The following is a 27641-nucleotide window of genomic DNA, read 5'->3' on the forward strand; positions in this document are numbered from 1 at the left end:
CTGGAAAACTAATTTATTTCCAAGTGATGCAAACTTACAAGATAAGCTTACAGATCAATTACTTTATGAAAGAAAATGCCTCCATTGAAAAATAAACGATGAGAGGCGACCGTGTTTGTGTTGAACAGAGGATGCCAATGTTTTTATTCCAAAAAAGTGCATAAGAGCAGCAGCATTACTGGGACAGTGTGGGACAAAATATCATATTAAAAACAAATTAAATTAGATGGGAACTTTATTTAAGAGACAAATTAAGGACATAATATTAAAAAAAGGTGTCAAGGGATTACCTGCCAATGTTTTATTATCAAACCTTTTTTTGAGGCTCTGAAACACTCGCCAAGTGAAGTCCTTTAAAAATGTATGATATGTTGGTCAATGATCAAGTGGATGACAGCTATGCAGCCCAACACTGAAGAGAATATCAAACAAGTAAACAGAACTAAAATTACACTCAAGGCAACAACCAGGATTTGTATACATTATATAAAAACATCGGTCATTTATCCCATCACCTACGTTTCTTTTTATCACACAACAGATGGAGGTGGGGTCACATGGCACCACCCACACTGAAAAAAAGTCCAACTTGCTTTTTTTTATTGGTATTTTTCATACGTATACATTACTAGCTTTACATTTGAGAACTACTGCTGCTATTTCTTTAAAAAAAAAATCCAATTGCCCTATTTCATAACTAATGATAGCACTGAAATAGATTCATCCAACAGCAACACAAAAGTAAAAACAGTAGTAATAAGAAAATTTTGAAATAATTTATGTCTTTGTATTCTCATGGACAATAGTGTTTAGAAATGAACCACTGGATCACTCTAAACATAGGCACAGTTAAAAAAAATAAAAATAAAATAAAAATTAAAAAAAAAAGATTTAAAAATTGTAAAAAAAAAAAAAAAAAAAAAAGAAAAGAAAAGAAAAACAAAAAGAAAGTACAAAAAAAGTATAAACACACCATCATTAGACCTTTGTTCTCTGTGGTCAAGAAGCAATTAACATTTCAAAAGAGCGAGGTTTATGTCAAAAGTGAAAACATCAAAAGAAGAATGACACCTTTAAATTATGGCAGCAGCAGTAAATGTGACGATCCAAAGACTTGTTTTGTTTGTTTTTGCATATAGCTGTATCCTCGCTCACATAGCAGATGCTTGTAATTACTGTAAATACATTGGCAATGGGAGCACGGTTTATATGATTAAAAGACTTGCCACTTAGTCACAGTTACTCAATATAGAAATTCATGTCTTCAGTTTTGGCAAAGAGATTGGAATATTTTCCTCCTGTACGATTCGAAATGGGAAGATGAGCGTGGGTGACAGGGGTCTGTGAATGACCGTAATGAAGTGGAGCAATGCAGAGACTCCAATGCGTCTGCCTCAACGACGGAGAGAAATATTCTCTTTTCCCTCCATCTCCTCCGCTTAGTCCCCGACACTGATGGTGGGAGGTGGCTGACTTCTTTACAGTGGATGATACACAGAATGGGATGGGCAAGCAGGCATGAGGGTGGGCTCTTCCTCAGACCATAGCACGGTAAGGTCCCTGCATCTTGAGGAACTGGATGATGAAGGAGGGCCCCCCAACCACAATCTGGGGCGGCAGGTGGCTGAGGGGACAGTTTTCAATGCTCATGATGGACAGCTTGCTGCACAGGGCCAGCTCAAAGGGCAGGCTGTGTAGGTTGGGGTTGTCATTGAGGTACAATTCCTCCAGGTTCTCCAGTGTGCCTTAGGAGAGAGACAAGTTTGAGTGTGCATATTAACATGTACATATCTGAGCAATCATCCTGGAAATAACTAAATATACCACAAAGTGATTAAAAAAAGATGTGGTCACTTGTCAGGTTTGAAAGTTGTCAGCCTCATGAAATGGCAAGGGTTCAGTACACAACATCAAGGAGAAGTGATGGTATAAAGTTCAGGAGTTACATTAACACGAAGCTAATTGATCCGCAGTTGCTGGACAAATTCATCTGCCTCAGAAGTGCTAAAGATGGCATGTTTTATACAAGCCATATGCAATGTGGCATCACACAAAATTCACTTGCTGCTGCTCATGTGAGAACAGCCATCCACAAATTACAGGTTGGATACCTTAAAATTGTTGCCGGATAGCCATCAGTAGACAAAAAAGAAGAATTCAAGAAGGTATCATAGTAAAACACTACTCTAAAGGTGACAAACAATAATGATTGCTTTAAAAACGTTGCTTTAATGTTATTTATTTATTTTTTAGGGAAAACAGTCTACATTCAAGATTGCAAAAGCTGATAAAAACCACTCGTTTGTAACAGAATAATAACAATGTCTCAATACTTCGATAGTTTTATTGTATTTTTTCCGTTTTGTAGTATTTTATGTTAGTTTTTTTTTTTTTTTTTTTCCCCTAAGGTGAAGACACCCTTTTGCAACAGACTCAAAGCAAGGCACTTGGTTGTCTGCTGCAAAGTGGCCATCGATGGGCCAGCACAGAAGCTGTGGACTACAAGGAGTCATTGGAAGTGAAAATTTAGCAAAATGAGCGATAGGAGGCTTAAATGTTCTGCCTCTGGCTGTGAATTGTACAGGGTGCTCAGAAAGTCCCTGCGCACTTTTCATATATTTTTTTTCAGGGCAGATTTCATTCACATGAATCCTGTGTATTTCTTCTATACTTTAACAAATCTGTTAGCAGTGCACTTACCAAACACCCTCAATTTTGCATTGTTGTATAATATATGATTTAAGAAAAAGAACAATATAATCAGAATCATCTTTGTTTGCCAAGTATGTCCAAAAAACATACCAGGAATTTGTCTCCGGTAGTTGGAGCCGCTCTAGTACGACAACAGACAGTCAATTTACAGAACACTCAACATAAATCTCAATATTTAACAGAAAAAGTTTATTTTCGAGCGAGTGGGAGGTGTGGCATATGCAAGTGATCAGAATGGTACCCACCTCTGCCTCAATGTGAGCCAGGAAAAACACTGCACGTGGGATGCTTCTTACCAAACCCAAATTCCAATGAAGCAAATGGTTTGCACTTATATCGCGCTTTATCTGCACTATCACAGTGCCCAAAGTGCTTTACTAAGCCTCCCCTTCACCCATTCACACACACATTCATACACCAATGGGCGACTGCTGCCATGGAAGACACTGCCAGGCCCACTGGGAGTGGGAGTTCAGTGTCTTCGCCAAGGACACATGCGGACAGTCAAAGCCGGGATTCGAACCGGCGACCCTTCTGACACTGGATGACCCACTTTACCTACTGAGCCACAGCTGCCCTAATGACGAATGGACGTCATGTCTTCCAGGCCAAAGAGGAAAAGGACCATCCGGTTTGTTATCAGCGCAAAGTGATGGTATGGGGGTGTAAGTTTGTGCCCATGGCATCTGTGAAGGCACCATTAATGATGAAAGGTACATATACAGTACATGTCTTGAAGCAACATATGTTGCCATCCAAACAACATTTCTTTAGGGACGTCCATGCTTATTTCAGCAAGACAATGCCAAGCCACATTCTGCGTGTGTTACAAAAGTGTGGCTTCGAAGTAAAAGAGTATGAGTACTTGCACTACTAGAGACCTGCCAGCAGTCCAGACCTATTGAAAATGTGTGGCGCATTATGAAGCGCAAAAATACGACAATGGAGACCCCGGACTGTTGAGCAACTAAAGTTGTACATCAACCAAGAATGGGAAATTAGAATTCAACAATTAGCGTCCTTAGTTCCCAAACGCTTATAATGTTGTTAAAAGGAAAAGGGATGTAACACAATGGTAAACATGCCCCTGTCCCACCATTTTTGGAACGTGTTACAGACATCAAATTCAAAATGAGTGAATATTTGCAACAAAAAAAAAAATATTGTTTTTAATCAGTTTTAACATCTTTGTAGTGTAGTCAATGGAATATAGGTTAAAAATGATTAGCAAATCATTCTCTTCTGTTTTTATTTACATCTTACAAATCCCAACTTCATTAAAATTGAGGTTTGTAAATTAAACTGCAATGTAACTACATTTTTGAACACAGACTTATTCTGTACAAGTTTAGGGACAGACATTCTTCGAGCATTTATCAATAATATTAGGGTTGAACGATTTTGGAAAATCTAAGATTTTCTTCCCCCTCAGTATTGCAATTGTGATTTAATATGCAATTATTTTTTTCAAGGTCCTCTTTATGTAATGTGGTTACTGTTAAATCACATTGAAGGAGCTGCTATTATGGTACCAATTCAGCTTTGTAATGGTGTAGGGAGAATAAATTAAACACAAATGTTGTGTTTAGTTTTTAAGATAAATATCCCATCAGGTGTATAATCAGTGATTCTCAAACGTCGCAAGAGTACCACTCACGAGAGAATTATTACCAGTACAGTACAGTTTAGTTGTATTTAACATTCAATACATTTGTATTTAATCTTTAAAATCTGTTTTTTTTAAATTTATTTAGGTAAGATTTGTATCTAACTTTTATGTACAATACATTTTAATTTCATAATTATTTAAGTAGAGTATATTTAAGTACAAGTAAATTTGTTCCTATATTTAAGTGACGCGCTAATGTTCAAACTACATAATATTACAGTGTCTTACAATATTAAATCCACTTTTCAGGAATAAAACGTGTCGTTTTTCATGAACTCTTGGGCATGCCACGCAACTATATTTTAATGTTATTCAATGTCATTATAGTGGTACCTAGAGAGCCAAGTAATTTTCAAGTGTTAATTTGTGTCAAAAAATTTAGAACCACTGGGCAAGATGATGTGAAAGAAATAGTTACACTTTGGAGATTTTTTTCAACCCTTATATACATTAAAAAATGTTGCGTTTACAAAAATTCAAGCACTCATGTGAACCATGTACAGAATATGTACAAGCAAATTATTGTTCTATAGTGTTTTCATGAGACTGCAAAAACTAAATACAGTATGTTGAATGCATTATACAATTTGATAACAGTTTGAAAAATGTAGCAGCTTTTGTTTGCTTTTACTTCAGAATTACACTGTTCATTACGTTTAAAAACGACGGCTTAAAAAACTGCACATATCCTCTAATATCCATATTACTGTGAGTGGTGGTAAGAATTTAATCTTTAAAAAAAAGGAAAAAAAATCCATAAAAAAAAAAAAAAAAAAAACAGAACTGGCCAGGGTAAAAACCAGGGCTCCCTCCTTCCCCGTGCTTAACTCAAACTCAGCAGTAACCTGCCTCGGCACGACCAATCAACCAGTGGAGGGGTCAAAGGTGGTACAAATTTTGGACTGTTAAGCTCTTAAACCCTAACAGTTAACTCTATTGTTAATCAGGAAAGAGTGTCACACTGAAATCTACAAGTTCATGAAGTTGAGTGAAGCGGCAACCAGTTAATACAAGTAAGGAAATTAAGTATTTACCAATCTCCTCCGGAAGATGTTGCAGCAGGTTCTCCCCCAAACCCAGATGAGTCAAGTTGGTGAGGTGGCCAATGCCTCTGGGTAACGTTGTCAGCTGGTTATTTGTCAACACCAATTTCTAAGGAATTTAGAGTGCAAGCAAGTTACAAATTAGAAAACACATTTCTTGAATCTAAATTCTTCTTTGAGCTTCATGATTGTATTTGAATGGTACTCAAATAGAAGCAATGACCGTCTGTAAAACTTGCCTGTAAATCCTTGAGATATGCTATTTCATTGGGGAGACATTCCAACTTGTTTTCCTCCAAGTCAAGCTCCCGAAGCTTTCTCAAATTGCCGATACCATGCGGTAACTTTTTCAGAAGATTATTGGACAATATTAACACCTGTGAACAAGAACAAAAAAAAAAAAAAAAAAAAGAACTGGTGTCAAATGTGATTTATACATGGAACATAAAGCTCCACGATTTATTGTTTGATCATAGGCAAGTTATTCCTGCGTATTAAGTCAGATGAGATTTTTTTCCAGAAGTGGTGTGTAATTTAGATTGGTTCGCTCTGTGAGTTTTGACGAAATATTCCCTAAATACTTAATGTTTCTTATAGGAATGGGGTAATCTGGGATTTGATCTTCAGGATTCCATGAGTTTGCTGTTATTGGGAGTATTGTTTGTCCAGTTAATACAGTACCGTATTTTCACGAACATAAGGCGCACTTAAAAGTCTTAAATTTTCTCCAAAATGGACGGGGTGCCTTATAATGCGGCACGCCTTGTGTGTGCACAGAGTTCCAACATTTATAAATGTGTGATGAGCGCTCTGCTTGACATTTTTTATTATTTTTTTTAATACCGCTTGACTGACTGGGAGCATTTCCGGGGTGTGCATTGTGCAAAACAACATTGGCTAAGGACCCCTGAAGACGAAGCTGAGTTTCCGCGGGAAAAAAAGAAAAACAAAACGCGGAAACAAGGCGAGGTTGCCCGAGTTGGAAGACCAACTCGAGCAATGGATTAATGAGCAAGCGTCTCAAGTCACCATTCGACTGAGTGCAATAACTCTGAGCTTGCCATCATTCCGGGAGGCTTGACGAACCGCTGGACATCCGTGTAAACAGGGCGTTCAAAGTGAAGTTGCGAGTGGCGTGGGAGCCATGGATGGCAGATGGCGAACACAGCTTTACTAAAACTAGGAGGCAGCGCCGGGCGAGTTACGCCACAATTTGTGAATGGATTGTGGATGCTTGTTCGAGCTTTCGCACGGCAACGAGACTGACTCGAACCTGGCGTGTTTGATTTAGAACTTGACCAGCTGTTCATTTCGGATACAGAAGATGAGGACTTTGATGGATTTGTGGATGAGGATTGATAAAAAATTACGTGAGTACATTGTTAAATACTTCAATAAAGTACAACCGAACTCAGTTTTGCTCCCGCTGCCTTTTTAAAAACATTGTTTTAGCGTGCATGCATGCTACCGTATTTTTCAAGCTAGCGTATGTTTTACCACGCCTGCGCCCAATAATACGGCGCGCCTTATGTATGTGTTAAATACAGAAATTGACCCCGTAACTGAGACTGCGCCTTTTAATACGCGTGCGCCCTATGGTCTTGAAAATATGATAATCTGATATTTGTGAGAAGGTTTTAATGAGACTGAAGACTGCAGATGACTTGGGCTCCTGTAGATAAAGAAGAGTATCATCAGCATACATATTGATTTTGTGTTCCATCACTGGAGAGCAGATACCTTTAATATTAGCATTCTGACCTATAGCGGTCGCAAGAGGTTCGACAAATTTTGCAAAGAGCATTCGTGAAAGTGGACATCTTTGTCCTGTTCCTCTTTGTACAGTAACATTTTGTGATGTGATCATATTCGGGGTGACTGTCGCTTTCGGCGGGTTGTATGAAGTTGCTATCCACTGTATAAATGAGTCTCCAAAACCACATTTGCAAAATACTGCAAACAGCAAAGCCCACTTAACTTTATTGAAAGCTTTCTCTGCCTCAAGTAACATGATGATTGCTTTTAGATTTTTATGCCGTCACACGCTTATTAAATTTAATAGACGTCTGACATTATTTGTGGAACTTCTACCTTCAATGAAGCCTTTCTGGTCATAGTGGATTATCGACAGGAGTACCTTTTCAAGTCTCGCTGCAAGGGCTTTCAAGATAATCTTGATAGCTACATTAATCAGTGATAAGGGCCTATAATTAGCTGGGAGAGTGGGGTCTTTGCCTGACTTTAGTAGTTATTCAATTGAAGCTGTGTTCATATGTCTACTTAATTGACCTTTATCGTTTATCTCCTTGATTGTTCTGAAAAATAGAGGTGCTATTATTGGCCAGAAATGCTTAATGAATTCGACGGAGATTCCGTCTGGGTCAGGCGCTCGTCCCGATTGCATATTTTTTAATGCATTATGTAATTCTGTGATGGTTAAGGAGCATCAAGACTGTCTTTAATTTCTGTATTTAATTGAGGAATGTTTCGATCTTTAATAAAAGTTTCAATTTCTTTTTGGTGGGGGTTGTTCAAAGATGCGTATAAAATGCGATAATAATTGTAAAATATTTAATTTATTTCTAGCGGTGACTGTGTACAGCAGCCATTTGAATCTTGAATGGCTGTAATTAATGATTTTTCTTTATCGCGCTGAAGTTGGTTCGCAAGACATTTGCCTGATTTATTATTGTACTCAAAGTTATTGTATCGGCACTGTTGTAGAAAATCTGTTCTTTTTGAAAAGATGACATCGAATTGATGTTTTGCCTTTTGAAGTTGGTTTCTACACGTATCTGTCAGATTAATTGCATATTCTTTTGTGAGACGTTACATTTTTTCCTCAATTTCATTTTCTAATTTGAGTTTTTTTTTTCTTGTTCAAAGAGTATGATATGATGATTCGACCTTTCATTACAGCTTTCCTGGTTTCCCACAGCAGAGATGGGGATATGGTTGGGGAGTTGTTGAATTAAAAAAAAATAATAATAATAATAAATATCGTCACAAAAGAATCAAAGTCCGGGTCCTTCAATTGGGACGTGTTAAAGCGCCATGTTGGTGGGGGTCCCAGATTTGACTAATTTTTAGGTTGAGAGAAATTTGTGCGTGGTCACTGATTATAATTGGATGTATTTTGGAGGTAATTATTTGAGCTGCTGAATTGTTTTGAGAGAAAAAAAAATCTATTCTTGAGAAAGAGCAGTGAACCGCCGAGAAAAATGTATATTCTCTTTTTGTACGGTTTTTCAGCCTCCAGATGTCAACAAGTCCAAAGTCGATTTGAGCGCTCTATAAGGGGATTTAGCGTACGGTTAAAGTCTCCTCCCATGATAATTGTAGAATTTGCTGTCATGTTAAGCAAGTGTGAAAAGAGCGCATGAAAAAAGGCTGCATCATCTTTATTAGGAGTGTATACACTGACAATTGTGTATAGCTTGTTAAATATTGTAGCCTGTATTATTGTGTAATGGCCTTCTGGATCTGATACTGTACTATTTATTATAAAAAGTAGTCTTTTATGAACTAGCATTGAGACTCCTCTTTGTCTACTGTTATAAAAGGCCGAGATAGCCTTAGTGAAATTAGAGTCAATGAGGCATTTTTCTTCTGACTCAATAAAGTGCGTTTCTTGTAACAGCTCTGTTTTAAATTTAGCAACATTATCCATAATCTTAATTCTCTTTGCCTGCGATTGAATGCCATTGACATTCCATGACACAAAAGTTGTGTGTGACATATAATGGGTGCGTGTATAGTAATTTTAAATACATTGGGTACGATGTAGTCTTTGTTGTTTTTTTTTACAGTTTTAGGGAATTTTTTTGTTATTGTGTTGACAAATATTTAAAGAGGGTGATAAAGATGATATATCTAAGTACAGCAAAGCCAGGGTACATAGACAGGTAGCAAACAAACATAGAACATAGAAAACAAACATTAGTGATAAGGGGATATGGTGTGTGGTAGTTGTTTGTAGGGCACAAGGAGAGTTTTGTTTGTTTAACACATCTCATTCATATCAGTTTCCAATACTCCCACGAACTGAAATCACTACCTGTAATAGCACTGTGTTCATCAACGGCTCACCTCAAGAGACACCAGACCGCAGACATCTTCTGGGATTTTCGTCAGCTGATTGGTGGCTAGGTTAAGCTCCACCATGCTGGTCCATGTGCCAAAGTCCAAGGGAAGAGAAGTTAACTGGTTGTCCTGAGGAAGACAATGCCAAGCATTTATATGCTAAATGAAATACACCTCACAAGGTAAATACAAGGCTCATGTTGTTCAAGCAGCTTGGGTAACAGTGATAGCTGCTTCCAGAATTAATTCTTACAGACTTAAATTCAAATGGCACCCAGTGTGATGGGTCTTCTCAAAGGCTGATTCAGACCTCAGTAGAGTTACTGTTCACACAGGCTGGAAACAATGTGAAACGATTAGAAATGGACAGAACAAAAAAGAAATGCTTGTACAGTGGATACGGAAAGTATTCAGAGCCCCTTAAATTTTTCACTCTTTGTTATATTGTAGCCATTTGCTAAAATAATTTAAGTCAATTTTTTTCCTTATTTCCTCTGTACACACAGCACCCCATATTGACAGAAAAAAACGGACTTGTTGAATTTTTTGCAGATTTATTAAAAAAGAAAAACTGAAATATCACACAGCCATAAGTATTCAGACCCTTTGCTGTGACAGTCATATTTAACACGGGTGCTGTCCATTTCTTCTGATCATTCTTGAGATGGTTTTAGACCTTCATTGGAGTCCAGCTGTGTTTGATTATACTGATTGGACTTGATTAGGAAAACCACACACCACTAGAGTGCTCAAGACCTCAGACTGGGCTGAAGGTTCACCTTCCAACAAGACAATGACCCTAAGCACCCAGCTAAGATAACAAAGGAGTGGCTTCAGAACAACTGTGACTATTCTTGAATGGCCCAGCAAGAGCCCTGACTTAAACTCAATTGAGCATCTCTGGAGAGACTTGAAAATGGCTGTCCACCAACGTTCACCATCCAACCTGACAGAACTGGAGAGGATCTGCAAGGAGGAATGGCAGAAGATCCCCAAATCCAGGTGTGAAAAACTTGTTGCATCATTCCCAAAAAGAATCATGGCTGTATTAGCTCAAAAGGGTGCTTCTACTAAATACAGAGCAAAGGGTCTGAATACTTATGGCTGTGTGATATTTCATTTTTTCATTTTTAATAAATCTGCCAAAATGTCAACCATTTTTTTCTGTCAATATGGGGTCCTGTGTGTACATTCATGAGAAAATGAAAAAATTAAGGGGGTCTGAATACTTTCCATACCCACTGTACATGTGTTGTATTACATTAATACAACATTTCACATCAGGATTACACAGCCGTGGCCCAATGGTTAAGATCATCGCCTGCCACCGTGGGGGACCGAGATTCAAGACCCCGACTGGACCATCCGCCAACATCCCCCGGACTCCCGACTGTGGTGTCCTTGAGCAAGACACTGATACCCCGAAATGCTCCCCGGGCGCTTCAGCTGCCCCCTGCTCCAGTGTGTTCCACTAACGTGTATGTGTTCGATGTGATGGGTTAAATGCAGAGAACAAATTTCATGTGCATGCATGCATGTTCATGACAATAAAACGTGATTCTTCTTCTTCTTCTTAAATTAGGAACTTCAACCTACCTCAAGGAAAATGAGTCAAAAAATACATTCAGTTAAACAACATCTTTAGATCTATTTGTGATTAACTGTTGTTACATACACTTTTATGGTGGGTGACAGTAAAGTAATTCTGTTTTAACATGCAGCCGAGCCTCACAAATACTGAAAAAAACAAGACTGGGTACTTTCCACCAGATTCATATTTCACACAACCTATTAATTTTTATATATCAAACTGATCTTTATGAGTGTGAGTTTTTTTTCTCTCATTCAAGAAGTTCAAATTTAATCCATTAAGTTTTCAAAAGCAGAAAAACTTTAACAGAGCAAAATATCAAAGTATGTAATAACTATTATATCTACAGTATATAACAGAACACAACATCAGGCACTATGTGCACAGTTTGTTGGTCATGTTGAAAGTATTTGAAGTGAAAGGCAATTTCTTCTAAGACACAACATGTACCTTCATGTTAAGCTTGCTTAAAACTTTGGCCCTGAAGAAGATTCCAAAAGGGATCTTGTTTATGCGGTTGTGCTCCATATTGAGCGAGTAGATGGTTGAGAACTGGGATGGTCCACCCACAGGGTATGACTGGAAGCAGTTCCTTGCCTAGTGTCAGGCTGGTCAGGTTGACCAAACTTGACAGGAGGCCCTGATTAATAATAAACAGAAGCACAACAGAAGCCAAATATGATCAGAAAGGAATTGTAAGAAACAAAGGCAGCTTTTATTTGAAATGGATGTCCTTTGAAACACATATCTTGAGCCTTGAGTGTATCAGCAAAACAGAATTAATGCCTTTGTATCTGTAATACTTGAATTGATATTGTCGCTGCCCAGCAGAAAGAATGCACATCCAAATTGTGTGGCTTTATTTATTCTATCTGAAAATGTTTTGGATAAAAAAAAAAAAAACATATGGAGTGACATGCTTTTTGTTGACCAAGTTACCGGTTGTACTTACCTCTGGTAACACTGAAATGTTATTGTTTTCAAGATTTAGCTCTTCCAGTTCTCGACATTTGGCTAATGATCTGGGGATGGCTGACAATCTATTGTACCTCAGACCCAAGCGGTTTATGCTGGCAAGGTTTCCTGAAACATAATATTTGCTGAATTATTTTCTATCAACATTACACATAATTTAATGCTGACTCGGTGATTAAAAAGCACAATTTAGGTGGCATACCTATAGTCTCTGGGAGGTCTAAAAGCTCATTGTGCTGCAAGTCTAGGTTGGTTATTTGTGTGCAATTCCCAATCTCCTTCGGTAAGTGCTCCAACTGATTATGGGCAACATCCAGAGTAATGAGGATGCGAAGTTCCCCTGCAAAACCATACAAAGACCAGCAGTCATGACTTTCTAAGACAATATCCAATTACATTAAAAAAATTAATTAATTAAAAAAAAAGCTAAATGCTTAAACACAGCAACAGCACAAAAGGTGACTACCTAGAAATATAGGACATCCACGTTTGACCCACCTATCTCTGCGGGAAGCTGCTTTATCTTGTTCTCCCGGATGCTGAGCATTTTGAGCTTGGAAAGGTTCCGGATGTCTTTCTCCACTGTGGTGATGCGGTTGAAGCGTAGGTAGAGCGTGGCCAGTGATGTCAATCGATAGACTACTGGCGGGATCTCCCTCAGCTTGTTGTGCCGGAGATCAAGCATGTGAAGCTTCTTGAGGGAGTCCAGTGAGTCGGGCAAGCTGGTTAAGGAGTTTTCGCTCAAGGCCAAAGTGAGCAGGCCTGAGAGGCAACCCACTTCAGGTGGTAGGCTCTGCAACTTGTTGCTGTATAGGTAGAGTTCAGACAGCTGTGTCAGCTCCTTGATGGAGGTGGGCAGCATGTGAATAGACCGTTTAGAGAGATCCAGTCTCATGGAATTTTCCTCCCGGCACTTATTAAGCTCCTTAATCACCTCGGCATTGCTGGACTTCTTGCGTGTACCTGGTGCTGGGTTTGGCCGCTTTATCGTATTGTCAACGGAGAAGGCAACACCCGGTGTTGAGCTGCTGGTGTCCTTCTTTCCTTCTTTGGTTTCTTTCCCTTTGGTCTTGGTTTCTTTGCCCCCATCCTTGGCTAGGCCTGCCAGAGCCTTGGCCTCCTTTTCCCTTTCTTTGCCTCCTGAACCACTTTTAGGGTCCTTTTCTTTTGAATCTTTTTCTTTGCCTAAAGTACTACTCATGTCGACGTTATCGGGCGTCTTGCAGAGTTGCTCATGAGTTACTTGTCAGGTTACTTATTTAGGAAAGAAATTGACACAGACAGGTGAGCAGGCTTTTAAAGAAAACATCTCTGCAGGACCACACACTTCTGATTCTCCTTGAGATTTAGTAACACTTTTCAAATGTTTTTTTGTTAAAATGTCAGTGAGTAAAAAATCCGTTGAAGACTCTGGATCGTGGCATCCGTGGGCCACATACTTAAGCATTGAAGCTGCATACAATTGCGGGACTTTTAGGTCAAACTTCTGGAATTCCTTTAGGATCAAAGGGTCGTCAAAGTCTTGGTAATCCGCCTGTTAAAGAAAAAATATATTTTTACAACAGTTTTAACTATACAGATTGACAGTGATTTTGAGCTCTCTCTGTTCAACAGTTGAAAAGACCCATGAAACAGTTTACCGATTATTGATAAAATGTGATAACATTTCAGATAGTTTGGATTGCTTTTTCAAATATTAATTAACTGTTTCTAACGTTTTAGTCTTTGAGAGTGCAGGTTAGTGGTAGTTGTAAGAAGCTTTTTCTTTTTTGGTGTCTCTCAACCACTGTGCACCACAACAGAAAACAAAGGCGAGAAAGAGAGAGATTAAGAAAAAAAAAAGTTGACTGACAGCAGAAAAAGAAAACAGACATATCTGCTACGGACAGAGTGCTACAAACCATAGTCAAAGGCAGTGAAGATGATATTAGTTAGGGTTCAAATAAAAATTTCAAATAACATTTTTGTGGGGTTTTTCATGCATGAAAATTAATTTTGGTTTCCAATGTATATAGGGTTTCTAATTTATTGTATTCAAGCTGTTGCTTTCAGTATGGAATGCTTTCAGTGCATGCATCGGTCATGTTTCTGTTTTTATTTAGATTTTTTGTAGGTATAACACTATATTTGTTTAGGGTAACACCCAGGTATGTCATTTTCGTGTTTTTACTAAATCCATAAATGTGTTTGAAGTGCTGAAAACATGCAAAGAACAATAAAGTACTGAAATGTTGAAATACAGCTTAAAACTGTTTCGCCATCTTATCCAAATTTTTTTGGGCACGGCTAAAAACTGGCCCTGTGACTAGGCCTGTCACGATAATTACTATATCGACTTATCGATCGATAAATAAAATGGATGCGATAGTTTTACCGGACTTGATAAATTGTCATTGTTGTGATGAGCTGGTGCACAGCTCACACAGTGACCCTATAGAGTTGGGCTGTTGTTTCATTATCCGTTAGCGGGCTCATGGAACGCCGGTGGACAGGAACACTTGTCGGTGTTGGCTCCATCCACTACTCCACAGCCTTGCTCCATGTGCAACTCATAGATTCACACAACAGTCACTTAAGGGAAAGTTAACTGTTTGTGTTCGCTAGCCGACGAGCTAACCCACAAGCTAACAAGCTAGTTAGCTGAGGAGCGAAACACCTTGCTCCACCGCGGCAAAGTCATTTAAAACGTCTGCAACTTTCTCCAAGTTGTTGTGTGTGTTTGTCCACTCTTCTTTTCCTTTCGGCTTGTCCCGTTAGGGGTCGCCACAGAGCGTCACCCTTTTCCATGTAAGACGGAATATATGCTTCATGAATGAGATGGGTGGAGGGGGAAGAGTGAGGGTACAGGGAAAAGACACAGCAAGGGTGGAGGACTCTAAATACTTGGGGTCAACAGTCCAGAGCAATGGTGAGTGTGGTAAGGAAGTGAAGAAACGGGTCCGAGCAGGTTGGAATGGCTGGAGGAAGGTGGCAGGTGTGTTATTTGACAGAAGAGTCTCTGCTAGGATGAAGGACAAAGTTTATAAGACAGTGGTGAGGCCAGTCATGATGTACGGATTAGAGACAGTGGCACTGAACAGAGAACAGGAAGCAGAGTTGGAGGTGGCGGAAATGAAGATGTTGAGGTTTGCTCCAGGAGTGAGCAGGTTGGATAAAATTAAAAATGAGCTCATCTGAGGGACAGCCAAGGTTAGACGTTTTGGAGACGCAGTTAGAGAGAGCAGACTTCGATGGTTTGGACATGTCCAGGAGAGAGAGTGAGTATATTGGTAGAAGGATGATGAGGATGGAGCTGCCAGGCAAGAGACCTAGAGGAATACCAAAGAGAGGGTTGATGGATGTCGTGAGGGAAAACGTGAGGGTAGTTGGTGTTAGAGAGGAGGCTGCAAGAGATAGGCTTACATGGAAAAGGATGACACCTTACGGGACAAGTCGAAAGGAAAAGATGATGATCAGAATATTATGATCAAAATAATAAATAAATTAAACAGCGGGAGTATTTCAAACTCCCGTTACACAGCAGAACTGTTCCAGCACAAAAGGCATACAGATCAACCATTATGGATGGTCATGCAGCTGAACAGGACAGGTTTTTAAAAAAATAATAATAATAAATAAAATAAAGTCAATCAACTATAATATTAAAAGTGACCAGCAGAGGGACCAGTTTGGACATGACAATAAGATTAGCACCCATGGTAGAGTAAATTCTAAAGCTTAAAAAAACACACGGAGGAGCCCAGAGTGTTATATACCCATCTACTTGTATAACTATGAAAGAGGATGCAGGTAACAATGTACATCTGCTGCATTTCCTATTTTGCTCTTCGGAGTGAAATTAATGTCGCCAGGCACGCCACATCAATACGTGTGCATGAGGTGCATTCAGGGAAAGTGTGTAAATGGGAGCAAATATGCTCCTTGATTCTTTTATAATACAACACAAAATTGTACAAATGGATTACTAAGAAATATGTTTCTTGATTCCTTTATGATACAACACATAACTGCACAAATTGGTGACTAGGAAAATTATTAATGATTATTAATCAGAATGCTTTACTTAAAACTGTATGATCACACGGTGATAAGATAATTTATTTAGTTTTGTAATATAAGCGTAGATAAGATAAAACATTTTGTTAATATAGTCAGCGAGAGCTGCTGGGAATGCAGTAGTGGTGTCACGATACCAAAATTTTACTTCAAGACTATACCTGCATAAAATACCTCGATACCGGTACTGAAAAGATACCACAGGCAAAAAAAGTAAAAGCAGTGGAATGAAAACTGACAAAACAACTTTAAATACAATTTTATATATATATCCATCCATCCATCCATTTTCTGTACCGCTTATTCTCACTAGGGTCACGGGCGTGCTGCAGCCGATCACAGCTGTCTTCGGGCGAGAGGTGGGTACACCATGGACTGGTCGCCAGCCAAGTGCAGGGAAAATAAAGTGTGTGTATATTATATTATATTTAATATTCAGACCACCTTACATTTTTCACTCTTTTTCATATTGCAGTCATTTGCTAAAATCATTTAAGTTCATTTTTTTCCACAATGTACACACAGCACCCCATATTGACAGAAAAAAACGGAATTGTTGAAATATTTGCAGATTTATTAAAAAGGAAAAACTGAAATATCACACAGCCACAAGTATTCAGACCCTTTGCTCAGTATTTAGTAGAAGCACCCTTTTAAGATAATACAGCCACGAGTCTTTTTGGGAATGATGCAACAAGTTTTTCACATTTGGATTTGGGGATCATCTGCCATTCCTCCTTGCAGATCCTCTCCAGTTCTGTCAGGTTGGATGGTGAACGTTGGTGGGCAGCCATTTTCAGGTCTTTCCAGAGATGCTCAATTGGGTTTAAGTCAGGGCTCTGGCTGGGCCATTCCAAAAACAGTCACGGAGTTGTTCTGAAGCCCCTCCTTCGGTATTTTAGCTGTGTGCTTAGGGTCATTGTCTTGTTTGAAGGTGAACCTTTGGCCCAGTCAGGTTCTGAGCACTCTGGAGAAGGTTTTCGTCCAGGACATCCCTGTACTTGGCCGCATTCATCTTTTCTTCCATTGCAACCAGTCTCCCTGTGCCTGCAGCTGAAAAACACACCCACAGCATGCTGCTGCCACCACCATGCTTCACTGTTAGGACTGTATTGGACAGGTGATGAGCAGTGCCTGGTTTTCTCCACACATACCGCTTAGAATTACGGCCAAAAAGTTCTACGTTGGTCTCATCAGACCAGAGAATCCTAAAGTCCACCATCTTGGAGTCCTTTGGATGCTTTTTAGCAAACTCCGTGCGGGCTTTCATGTGTCTTGCACTGAGGAGAGGTTTCTGTCGGGCCACTCTGCCATAAAGCCCAGACTGGTGAAGGGCTACAGTGATGGTTGACTTTCGAGAACTTTCTCCCATCTCCCGACTGCATCTCTGGAGCTCAGCCACAGTGATCTTTGGGTTCTTCTTTACCTCTCTCATCAAGGCTCTTCTCCCCCGGTTGCTCGGTTTGGCCGGACGGCCAGCTCTAGTAAGGGTTCTGGTCATCCCAAACATCTTCCATTTCAGGATTATTGAGGCCACTGTGCTCTTAGGAACCTTAAGTGCAGCATAAATTTCTATATCAACGAAAAATGGTATACCATCTGACTAAAGAAACTAACATCGCAAAGAGAAATTATGCAGTAAAGCTAGAAAAACTGTTTTCCGCTAACAACTCTAAATCAGTCTGGCATGGATTACAATCGCTAACCAAATGCAAGCGACCAACCCCAACCCCCCCTCCAAGATGAGAAAAATAAAGGACTAGCCGACAACTTGAACACCTTCTATTGCAGATTTGAAAAGGACACTTTCACAGCCCACACCCACCCAGCCTCGCCACCGACAACCATCACACCTCTGACTCCCCCTCCCGCGTTGACCATCCACGAACAGGATGTGAGCGGTATCTTCAAACAACAAAAGATCAACGCAGCGGCAGGCCCAGACCCCACCCTGCCTCGAAGTCTGCGCGGGCCAGCTCGCTCCAGTCTTCACACAGATCGTCAACAGATGTCTGGAACTGTGCGAGGTACCATCCTGTTTCAAACACTCCACCATCATCCCAGTCCCCAAGAAACCTGGAATTTCGGGTCTGAATGACTACAGGCCTGTCGACCTGACATCTGTGGTCATGAAGTCCTTTGAACGCCTCGTGCTGGACCATCTCAAGAGCGTCACAGGTCACCTGGCTGGACCCCCTGCAGTTTGCCTACCGAGCAAACAGCTCTGTGGATGACGCAGTCAACATGGGACTGCACTTCATCCTAGAACACCTCGACGGCCCAGGGACCTACGTGAGGATTCTGTTCGTGGACCTCAGCTCTGCGTTGAACACCATCATCCCCAAACTCCTCTCCTCCAAGCTTCTCCAGCTCAGCGTCTTGCCTGCTATCTACCAGTGGATTTATGTTAAATTAAGCTTCTTTTTTTTTTTGTCATCAGCGCTTACGTTGGTTTGAAGAGTAAAATAAAAGCTAAAAAACATCAGTGCAAAAGTGCAAGCAACCGTTTACCTTGTTAGCTGTCTCAATGTTGGCATATTTTATTGTTTCACTCACCCAGTCGACTGAGACTTGACTTCAATGAAGCTCCGCGCGGTGTAGCCTAAACGAGGGATCACTGTACTTCATATTATTGTTTGATTGTTTACTGTGAGGTTGTTCCTTATGTAAAATAGGTGCCAAGGTCAACAAAGGTGGGAAAACACTGATCTAATAATTACTCTCCTAAACACAATTATTAAGTAATAATAATAATTCTCCTAAACACAGTTATTAAGTCTTATATGATGCACATAGACTGACGTGTGCACGAACATAGCGATTTCCAGCGAGTTGATCTCTTGTGCATAAAATAATTGACTTGAAAGTCCGTATGCACCAGATCTTGCGTTGGAGAGCTACAGACACGCTTCGCTAGTCTCGCATTCTTCTGGGATGTTATGCGAGTCAACGCGAAACAGGTTATCTGGTGCCGGTTGCCAGTCTTTTAAAGGGGTACAGGGGATGTTCGTAGAAATGTGCATAAACAAGCAAGGAAATAGTACAAAAAGAACACCACAGAGAAGCGCTGTATGTCGCTGCAGCGTGATTATAAATCCCACTGGAGTACAGTACTGTACTAGGCAGGAAGACGCGCCCGGCTGCAAGATTGGCTGCTGGATCGCTGGAAGAGTATGATACAAACGATGCGTGCGTTCGGAAATATTCTTTAGTGCTGCTTTGCTACACACGGGACCGTTTGGAAACTCAAAACGTTGCTGGAATATGCGGAACAAACCCAGAGTAGAGTTAGGGCGTCAGATTACATTTTCGCACGCACCGGATGTATCCAGCCTAGTCAACTACTCGAGTGGTTATGCTGCAAACATCTCCACCTTCATCTTGGCCCCCATTATCGCTACTGTTAACTTTGCCTTGACAGTAAATGAGGAAAAAATTGTTTTTGTGGCGGACCGAACAGGACACATGCAGACCGAACCGAAACAGTCAAACCGAACCATTTTGACGGTTTTTAAAAACCGTTCCGTCCCGACCTGCAGCCCTACAATTGGTGCTGTCCAACTTGTAGTTTACACGCTGGACCAGACATTGTTGATGACCTTATCGCACATCTGATTGTGTTCCTCTGTGAAAGCACACACAGTCATGGAAATATCCTGGGTTCTGTATAAAAGGAACAGATTGATACATTCAAACCAAAATTAAAAGGGCATTATGATAATGATGATGATATTTATACGTAGGTGAACTACTGTTAAAAAAGTAGGTTACGTATGCAGCATACACCCTCAACTAAATACAAATGTTATTGGGACAATATTTTTGGACAATCGTTTGCTATTTGACAAATGACCAAAAAAACTTCAAGAGAGAATTTTTGGGGCATCAGTAAATACCACTGAATACACAAACTGAAGTTAAACCAGTCAAAGCAAATCTGTTGAATGTAATGCACTTAACCTCACACCAACTTTCTGCCACTAAAACACAGCGCAGCGGGTGTTGACAGAGATGTCTCCAGCCCCAACTCAACTTGCATTCCGCAATTTAGCATTACCCAATTGTCACTACCACAGAGAATCGAGGGATATTTACATCTTAGAGACATAGAGGCGATGTCTTTAAATCTTTAACAACTAAATCATGTTGTTTTTGGTGGACTGTTTCCGTTTAGTCTTTGTGAGTGTATAAAGCTGGTTAATACAGTCCCTTCCAAAAGTACTAGAACGGCGAAGTAAATTCCTCTCTATGTAAATACGATGAAATAAAAACTGGAATTCTGAACTTTTGTCTTATATTAATCTTTTGATCTGAAACCCATGTCTTCAGTATACAACGAAGGAATAGACCTTGCAGTTCCAGTACTTTTGGAGAGGATTGTACATGCTAAGCTGCAGCAAAGAGAGACGTGTTTGGCTGAAGATCAGAACGAAGTGAAAAGGTTAGCACTGCTGAGACTAATCTTTAGAAGTAGCCTTCAAAGCATGGAGCCCCCACGACAAGAGGTCATATGACCTTTTGGTAAAAATCACAGCACCCCTTACATGGCCCAAAGTTTTTCGAAATGAAATCATAAATCAAAGTGCTAATGTGTGTCTGGTCTGTGACAGGCATGTCCGTGTGTAAAATAATTATGAACATAAATTTGAGAAATGCCAGATCCCCCCCCCTGCCCCCCTTTGTCATCTAGTCCAAACTGAACAAGAAACTTCCTTTTATGGTTGTATGTTCTGTGTCGCTGCATGACAATGTGCTTCAACATTACACACAGCACAGTTATTATTAGATTTGTGCTTTTATATATGTATATTAGTGAGTCAAGATTAAACATAAATTATCATTTTAATTTGTTTTTCAACACTCTACGCAAAGCACTTTTTGCCTGGGGGAGAAAAAGAACCAACCAATCACGGGCTGCATATATCCTCAGAATTGTTCAAGAGCAGCTTTTGGGGAAATAAATAGCAAAAAGGAAGTTCAGTTGAACAAATAAGATCACAGCAGTATTTGAAAAATAAGGGCAGAGCAAAATTCAAAATGTTAATATTAAAATGTTGGGTAGAATGCACAACATTAAATATCTATTTATTTTAGTTGAATCACATATTTTATTTTAGTTGAATCACACTCAACACAATCCTTTCTTCGGTAAGTTCCGATTTCAAACCAAAATGTAAAAATGATCCGCTTAATAAAACCTTTTCTTTTTCTTTGACGATATCAACAAAGAACATTTCGAATTGTGAGGTTACAAAGGGCCACGAAATGAACTACATTTCCTCCACATAGAAGCAGTGTTTCGGGAGTCCGAATACGATCAATTTTGAAACCGGTTCCCAGAGTGAATACAATTTAAAACACTGTCCTTGTTTTTCCATGTGTGCAACACATACGCATCTTTGCTGCCGTGGTATTCTAAATTCTCACATGAGCATGCACTAACACCGCTGATAGCAACTAGACACCGATTTTAACGGGCTGATCAATATCAGCCGATATTTAGCATTTTATGCTGATCGGGTGATCGCCGCTAATGTCATAATTCGCCAATCCGATCAATGGCTCCGCAAAAGACATTTACTCCGCGTCGCCGCGTGCACAGTATATTTGAATCCAAACGTTAGTTTATTCTTAGCCTTGTCGCATGTCTTTTTTACTGTAAATATCTGACAGCCAATGAAGTTATCAAAAAATAAATAAATGTCGGCGGTGTGGGACAAACAACACGTCGGAGACAGGCAACACGTAATGCCTGCCGGATCAGACAAGACAAATTTGCTCTTTCACGATTGCACTGTCAGAATACTGCAATAAAATCTTGTATTCCGATACCACCGCATCCCGCTTTTTACGATCATTGGGCTTTATCTTGTCAACTCAAATGTGACCAGATACAGTCGTAACCGTGGCGACGACAACAAGAGTGGAGTGCGTTGACTTTGAGGCTGCTCGGAAAAATAAATCTTCCTACAATATCACTAAGGGGATGAAAAGAAACAGGATTCTTATGCCTTTAAGAGTGGTTCTGTGTTTATGATTTCACTTGAATTTTTGGACTCAATCAAAAAAAGATTGTTTAAATTATGATCACTGTTAGTCGGCAGTATCCAATTTAAAATGCTATAAATAAAATGACAATACAGTAAATATGGTGAAACGACTGAGCAGACAATTTCGCAATGGACAAATGGACATATACAGTATTATTGGCTGCAGCAATAATACTGTTATGGAGGTAGAGTATATGAATGTAAACATTTGATGGACCGGGATAGAAGTGCACGGTATTACATGATTTGAAGCGGTCTTTTCACAAAAACCTTTGGGAAAACAAAGAAACTACTAAAACCGATTGAGAAGGACTTGGCAAGAGTCAAGAAGAGCAAAACAAAGGTTTTCCCGGTTCTCATGCCTCTTTGTGCCACCTGTACCGTGACCCTTCCTGCAATACCAAAAGCTTTCCCTTGATATTGCAATAATTATCGTACTGTGAGAATAATACCATGATAAAACTGAACCGTGAGATACAGATATCGTTACACCTCTAGTGTGTAGGTTAGCAGTCCAACTTGCATACAAATTGTGGTTACGGCGCCACAGTAGAACTAGAACTATATAATGAACTGCGGACCTTCGTACAGGCAATATTTTTTTTCCATTAACAATTGACGAATTTGAAATGCCAAAACAGAAAACAAATGTCACTCTAATCTTTTGATCACAAATGATAAGCATAATGGCAGCAAGGCAGTCGGCCGCTAGCATTAGAAGCTAACGAAGCAGTCTACATACCAATGGACAACACAAGTCATAGAATATTCAACTCAAAATACTTTGCTCACAAAAAGCTTGTCAATACCAGATCCAGTTGAGCGTCCTAGTATGCCAATTGGAATAGGAACAAAAACATGCAGGATAAATCTACCGAAATAAAACCAGTAACAGCACTCAACGGAACCAACATTTCTACATTCACAGGTCATCTCCAACTGTCATACAATGGAAATAATCTGGTCAATAATATTTGGACACAGCCAGAGTGCGCTTACTTTGCGCTAACTTCTGGTGCACATTCTTATCTTTTTCACATTATATCTCTCTTCATAAAAATAGGAGTTTAAAAACAACAACAGAAAAAGCAAAACACACACTTTATCCTTTGACGGCTAAAATGAGGTCCAGTGAGGTGCGCAAAAAGCTTGCATAATATGCTGACGTCACAATTTGACAGTCCAATGTCCAAAGAATGCACGGCATTTGAGGCACATTTTCCTGAAAAATGTTGGTCAAACTACGAGTTTTACAAGCTTAAAAGGTGTTCAAGGGCTGAGATTCCACTGTCATAGAAAGGATATGTCTATCCCATCCTGTCAAAAAAGTCTTCTGATTAATGTCTAATTTTACTGTCAGCCAATAAATTAGTGAACTTGTTGCAGTTCCCTCTTTTGTTTTGTTTCTTTATACATGTGGGGGGACTACAGTTGAACAAAAAACAAGCTTTGTTTCAAGTTCAAGTCTGAACGACATTCAAGGTTCAGTCAGTTGATAGCAGCATGAAAATGTGCACCTCCAAAATCAAAAGCGTAAGCTTGCAGGGTGCATCTTGCAGTAGTTGCATCTGCTCAAAAAATGGTAAATAATTATGACTTTGTCAAATACTGTCTGTGAAGTCCATTCATTCATCTTCCGTTCCGCTTATCCTCACTAGGGTCACGGGCGTCCTGGAGCCTATCCCAGCAATCTTCGGGCGAGAGGCGGGGTACACAACTGTGACTAAAAAGCTGCTGACAAAGCTCAGCTTTAATGTTAACAATGAACAAATATCACAATGTTGTAAGTTGTCAACAAATTGGAAAGCAGGTCTATGAGCAGTAAAGATACAACAATAACAAGGATTGCAACACACTTTGGCACAAGCATTACCAACAGCCAACAAAGAGAAAATTTGGATTGAAAATAAAAACACTCAAAAAGTCGAGTGAGGGTTTTTTTTTTTCTTGAATTTTAAAATACTTTGTAGTACATGGACAAGTCGAAATAGCAGTGTTTCTTGCCATTTTGACATTTACATAAGCTTATTTTTACGACTAACATGAATTGCATTTTTGCTGGACTTCTATCTAGGCTTTACAGGGTCAGGATTTTTGGGGCCAATCACCGATCAGCGAGTTTAAAAAAAAACGATAACCGATCAGTGATCTGATCAGAAGATGGAGCAATGTGTCTATTTAAATGACCTGTTCATTTAATGTGTATACCACCGCATTTTCACGACCATAGGGCGCACCGTATTAAAAGGCGCAGTCTTCAGTTACGGGGTCTATTTCTGTAACTAACACATACATAAGGCGCACCGTATTATTGGGCGCAGGCATGGTAAAACATACGCTAGCTTAAAACATACGGTAGCATGCATGCACGCTAAAACAATGTTTTTAAAAAGGCAGCGGGAGCAAAACTGAGTTAGGTTGTACTTTATTTAAGTATTTAACAATGTACTCACGTTATTTTTTGATCAATCCTCATCCACAAAGCCGTCAAAGTCCTCATCTTCTGTATCCTAAATGAACACCTGGGCAAGTTCTCCAACAAACACACCGGGTTCCCCCTCGTCATTGTCAGAGTCAGCCTCGTTGCCGTTGCAGTCGGAGCGGAAGATGGCCAGCTTTTCCTTGTAATCCGCCGGAAGTTGCTGCGCCACGGTAGTCCTTGCCCGAATGGATAGATTGTGCCGTTTCATAAAACGAAAACACCGAGACGGACCTCCTTGAAAATGTTCGATTTTCATTTCTTCTGCAAGCGTTATTGCCCTTCAGTCGAATGGTGACTGTAGAGACGCTTCTCCCGGCTGTTCTTTGATCATTAATCCATTGCTCGAGTTGGTCTTCCAACTCGGGCCCCCTCGCCTTGTTTCCGCGGAAACTCAGCTTTGTCTTCTTGACTTGGTGAAGCTCGTTTTCCTGCTTCCTCCACTTGCAAACCATGGATTCGTTGAACTTGAATTCTCTCGCGGCTGCTCGATTCCCCATGTTCCTCTGCGTAACTGACAGCTTGCAGTTTAAACTGTGCTTCGTAAGTGTGTCTCTTCGTAGGTGCCATTTTCGGGGGTCCTTAGCCAAACCGATGTTGTTTTGCACAATGCACATACCGGCGCCGTATACCTACTGGGGGCGTGCCTTTAGCGTTCTCCTTCACGCTCACCCTTACCCTTTTACGTCCGCCTTTCCTCTATATAAGCAGCGTGTCGGCAGGAAATTCTCCTAGTCAGTCAAGCGGAGCACTCATCACACCACAACATTTATAGATTTTCTGAACTCTATGCATACATAAGGCGCGCCGAATTATAAGGCGCACCGTCCATTTTGGAGAAAATATAAGACTTTTAAGTGCGCCTTATGGTCGTGAAAATACGGTACTTGTGTACTTAATTGCTCAAAAAATTATATTTACAATAAATAATGTATCTTTGTTCCTCTATTTATGCCAGTGAGGCATAGTGACAGACAGAACAAATGAATGGTCTTCTATTAGATGGCAGGAAGTAAATACAGAAATTAATGTATCCACTTTTTGTGACGTTTTTGTTTGTTGGAGTGCCGTGAGAATTTTCAATTGTAAAATATGTTCCTTGGCTCCATGAAGGTTGGAAATCACTGCTCTAGTCAGATTGTGTATTTTAGGGGTACACCCTGAACTGGTCGCCAGCCAATCACGGGGCACATAACAAACAACCATTTGCACTCACATTCACACCTATGGGCAATTTAGAGTTTTCAATTAACCTACCATGCATGTTTTTGGGATGTGGGAGGAAACCGGAGTGCCCGAAGAAAACCCACCGAGGCACGGGGAGAACATACAAACTCCACACAGGCGGGGCCGGGATTTGAACCCCGATCCTCAGAACTGTGAGGCAGATGTGCTAACCAGTCGTCCACCGTGCCGCGTAATTAAATTAATTACTTCACCCACACCGAAACTTTAGAGCATGATTCGACAGAACGCCGACATGTTTACGCACAACCGTTAGTGTTAGCACTAGCTTGCTAGGCCACATAACGTTTTGTTGCCTGCTTACGAGCCATATCGTATTAAAAGTATGCAAACATACCTCAAGCAAGTCTTAAACGAACATCCTCTCCTGTCCTGAGCACCGGTGACCACCAACACACGTTTTTCCCTATTTTGTCCAACAACAACAACAATGAGGTCATTGATCGGATCGGCGAATTATGACAAAGCCAATCAGCATAAAATGCTAATTATCGGTCGATGTAATCGGTGTAAAGTCTACTTCTATCCTTAAACTGAATATGTTGTTACTGTGTATGGTAGGGTATGAACTCTGTACAGCATGTGAGACTACAAAATGAGTCTTTACATAACGGTTAACATCATAGCACGCTAGCGACTACCATTTCAGATTTAATAAAAAAAATAAAAAAAACACTAACTACCATTCAGCTCATTCATACATGTTATATGTACATTAATCTAATAGATTCTTAAAAATCACATACAGATGCTCCTTTGTCGATTTTGGCAATGTTTTTCACTCGTCCAACAGTGTGTCCATCTGCAACAAATGTCCATGCAGTAAACATGGACAGTGGCCAAATAGTTGCAGGCGGCGCAAATTGGTTCCGGGCGACACTAATATACTTTTATTAATATGGTTTATTGCCTCGAGGCAGAGATTTTTGCATCAACCAATTTTTTTGTGGTCGAGTTAGCCGATTTATTTATTTTTTCACACCCCAAGAAGAATGTATTTGCTAATCGAATCAATTTGCGGATTCCGTTGAAAAAAATGTATATTGAATTGAAATTTTCACATTCGATTGGAAGCAAATTAACTCGCATATCTTATTCTGACAGGAGCTGGAATGAATTGAGTCATCCGGCCACGTCCTTATTTACTTATGGCATGTTTGACTTACTGCGCATGCACAGTATGTGTGGGACCCACCGTAAGCCCTAATGTATAATATGTAACATATCATGGACCGTCTCAGCTGAGACAAGAATCTCTGCGGAACCAAGCGTCCAATAAGTAGAAGCTGCACGAATGTTCATAGCAGACTGCGACTGCAGCAAATGAATTGGATAAAATTATACAAGATTCATTCAACACTGATCGTGGCAGATGAGTGACGAGAGCTACAGCTAACTAGCAGCTGAGCTATCTAGCTGGTAGTAGACAAGATGTTGCCAGTCAGCCTGGAGTACTCTTTTTTTTTTTTTTTTTTTTTTTTTGGCACAGAGACCCGCTTAAACAGATCTTGGCCACAGCAACGGATCATGATGATGAAAGTAAGCAATTTTAAACTAACATGACGTGTTTTGGCAACTGCTTTAAAAAAAACAAAAGGCACCTGCCGGCTGATTTCTTAAGTTGCGACCTCAAAAAACTACGAACATTACATAAACAGGGGGCTATATATGATTTCAAATAATGATACTGGATTTTTCATTTGTTGCACTATTATTTTGGAATAGTACAAGGAGTGAG

The 27641-nt window shown here is 40.0% G+C and overlaps 1 protein-coding gene across 1 annotated transcript; it reads right to left on the reverse strand.

Moving 5' to 3' along the window:
* shoc2 (SHOC2 leucine rich repeat scaffold protein) lies at positions 1-26514 on the reverse strand. Its single transcript, XM_061679243.1, is given in 10 exon segments — positions 1-1745; positions 5416-5533; positions 5664-5801; positions 9514-9636; positions 11549-11695; positions 11697-11738; positions 12051-12181; positions 12276-12413; positions 12572-13607; positions 26241-26514. Coding segments are annotated over 9 exon segments (1749 nt in total). The 5' UTR covers positions 13275-13607; positions 26241-26514; the 3' UTR covers positions 1-1536.
* Positions 26515-27641: the final 1127 nt, after the last annotated feature.

The sequence above is a fragment of the Phycodurus eques genome, chromosome 6 (assembly GCF_024500275.1).
Source record: "Phycodurus eques isolate BA_2022a chromosome 6, UOR_Pequ_1.1, whole genome shotgun sequence".
Lineage (NCBI taxonomy): Eukaryota > Metazoa > Chordata > Actinopteri > Syngnathiformes > Syngnathidae > Phycodurus > Phycodurus eques.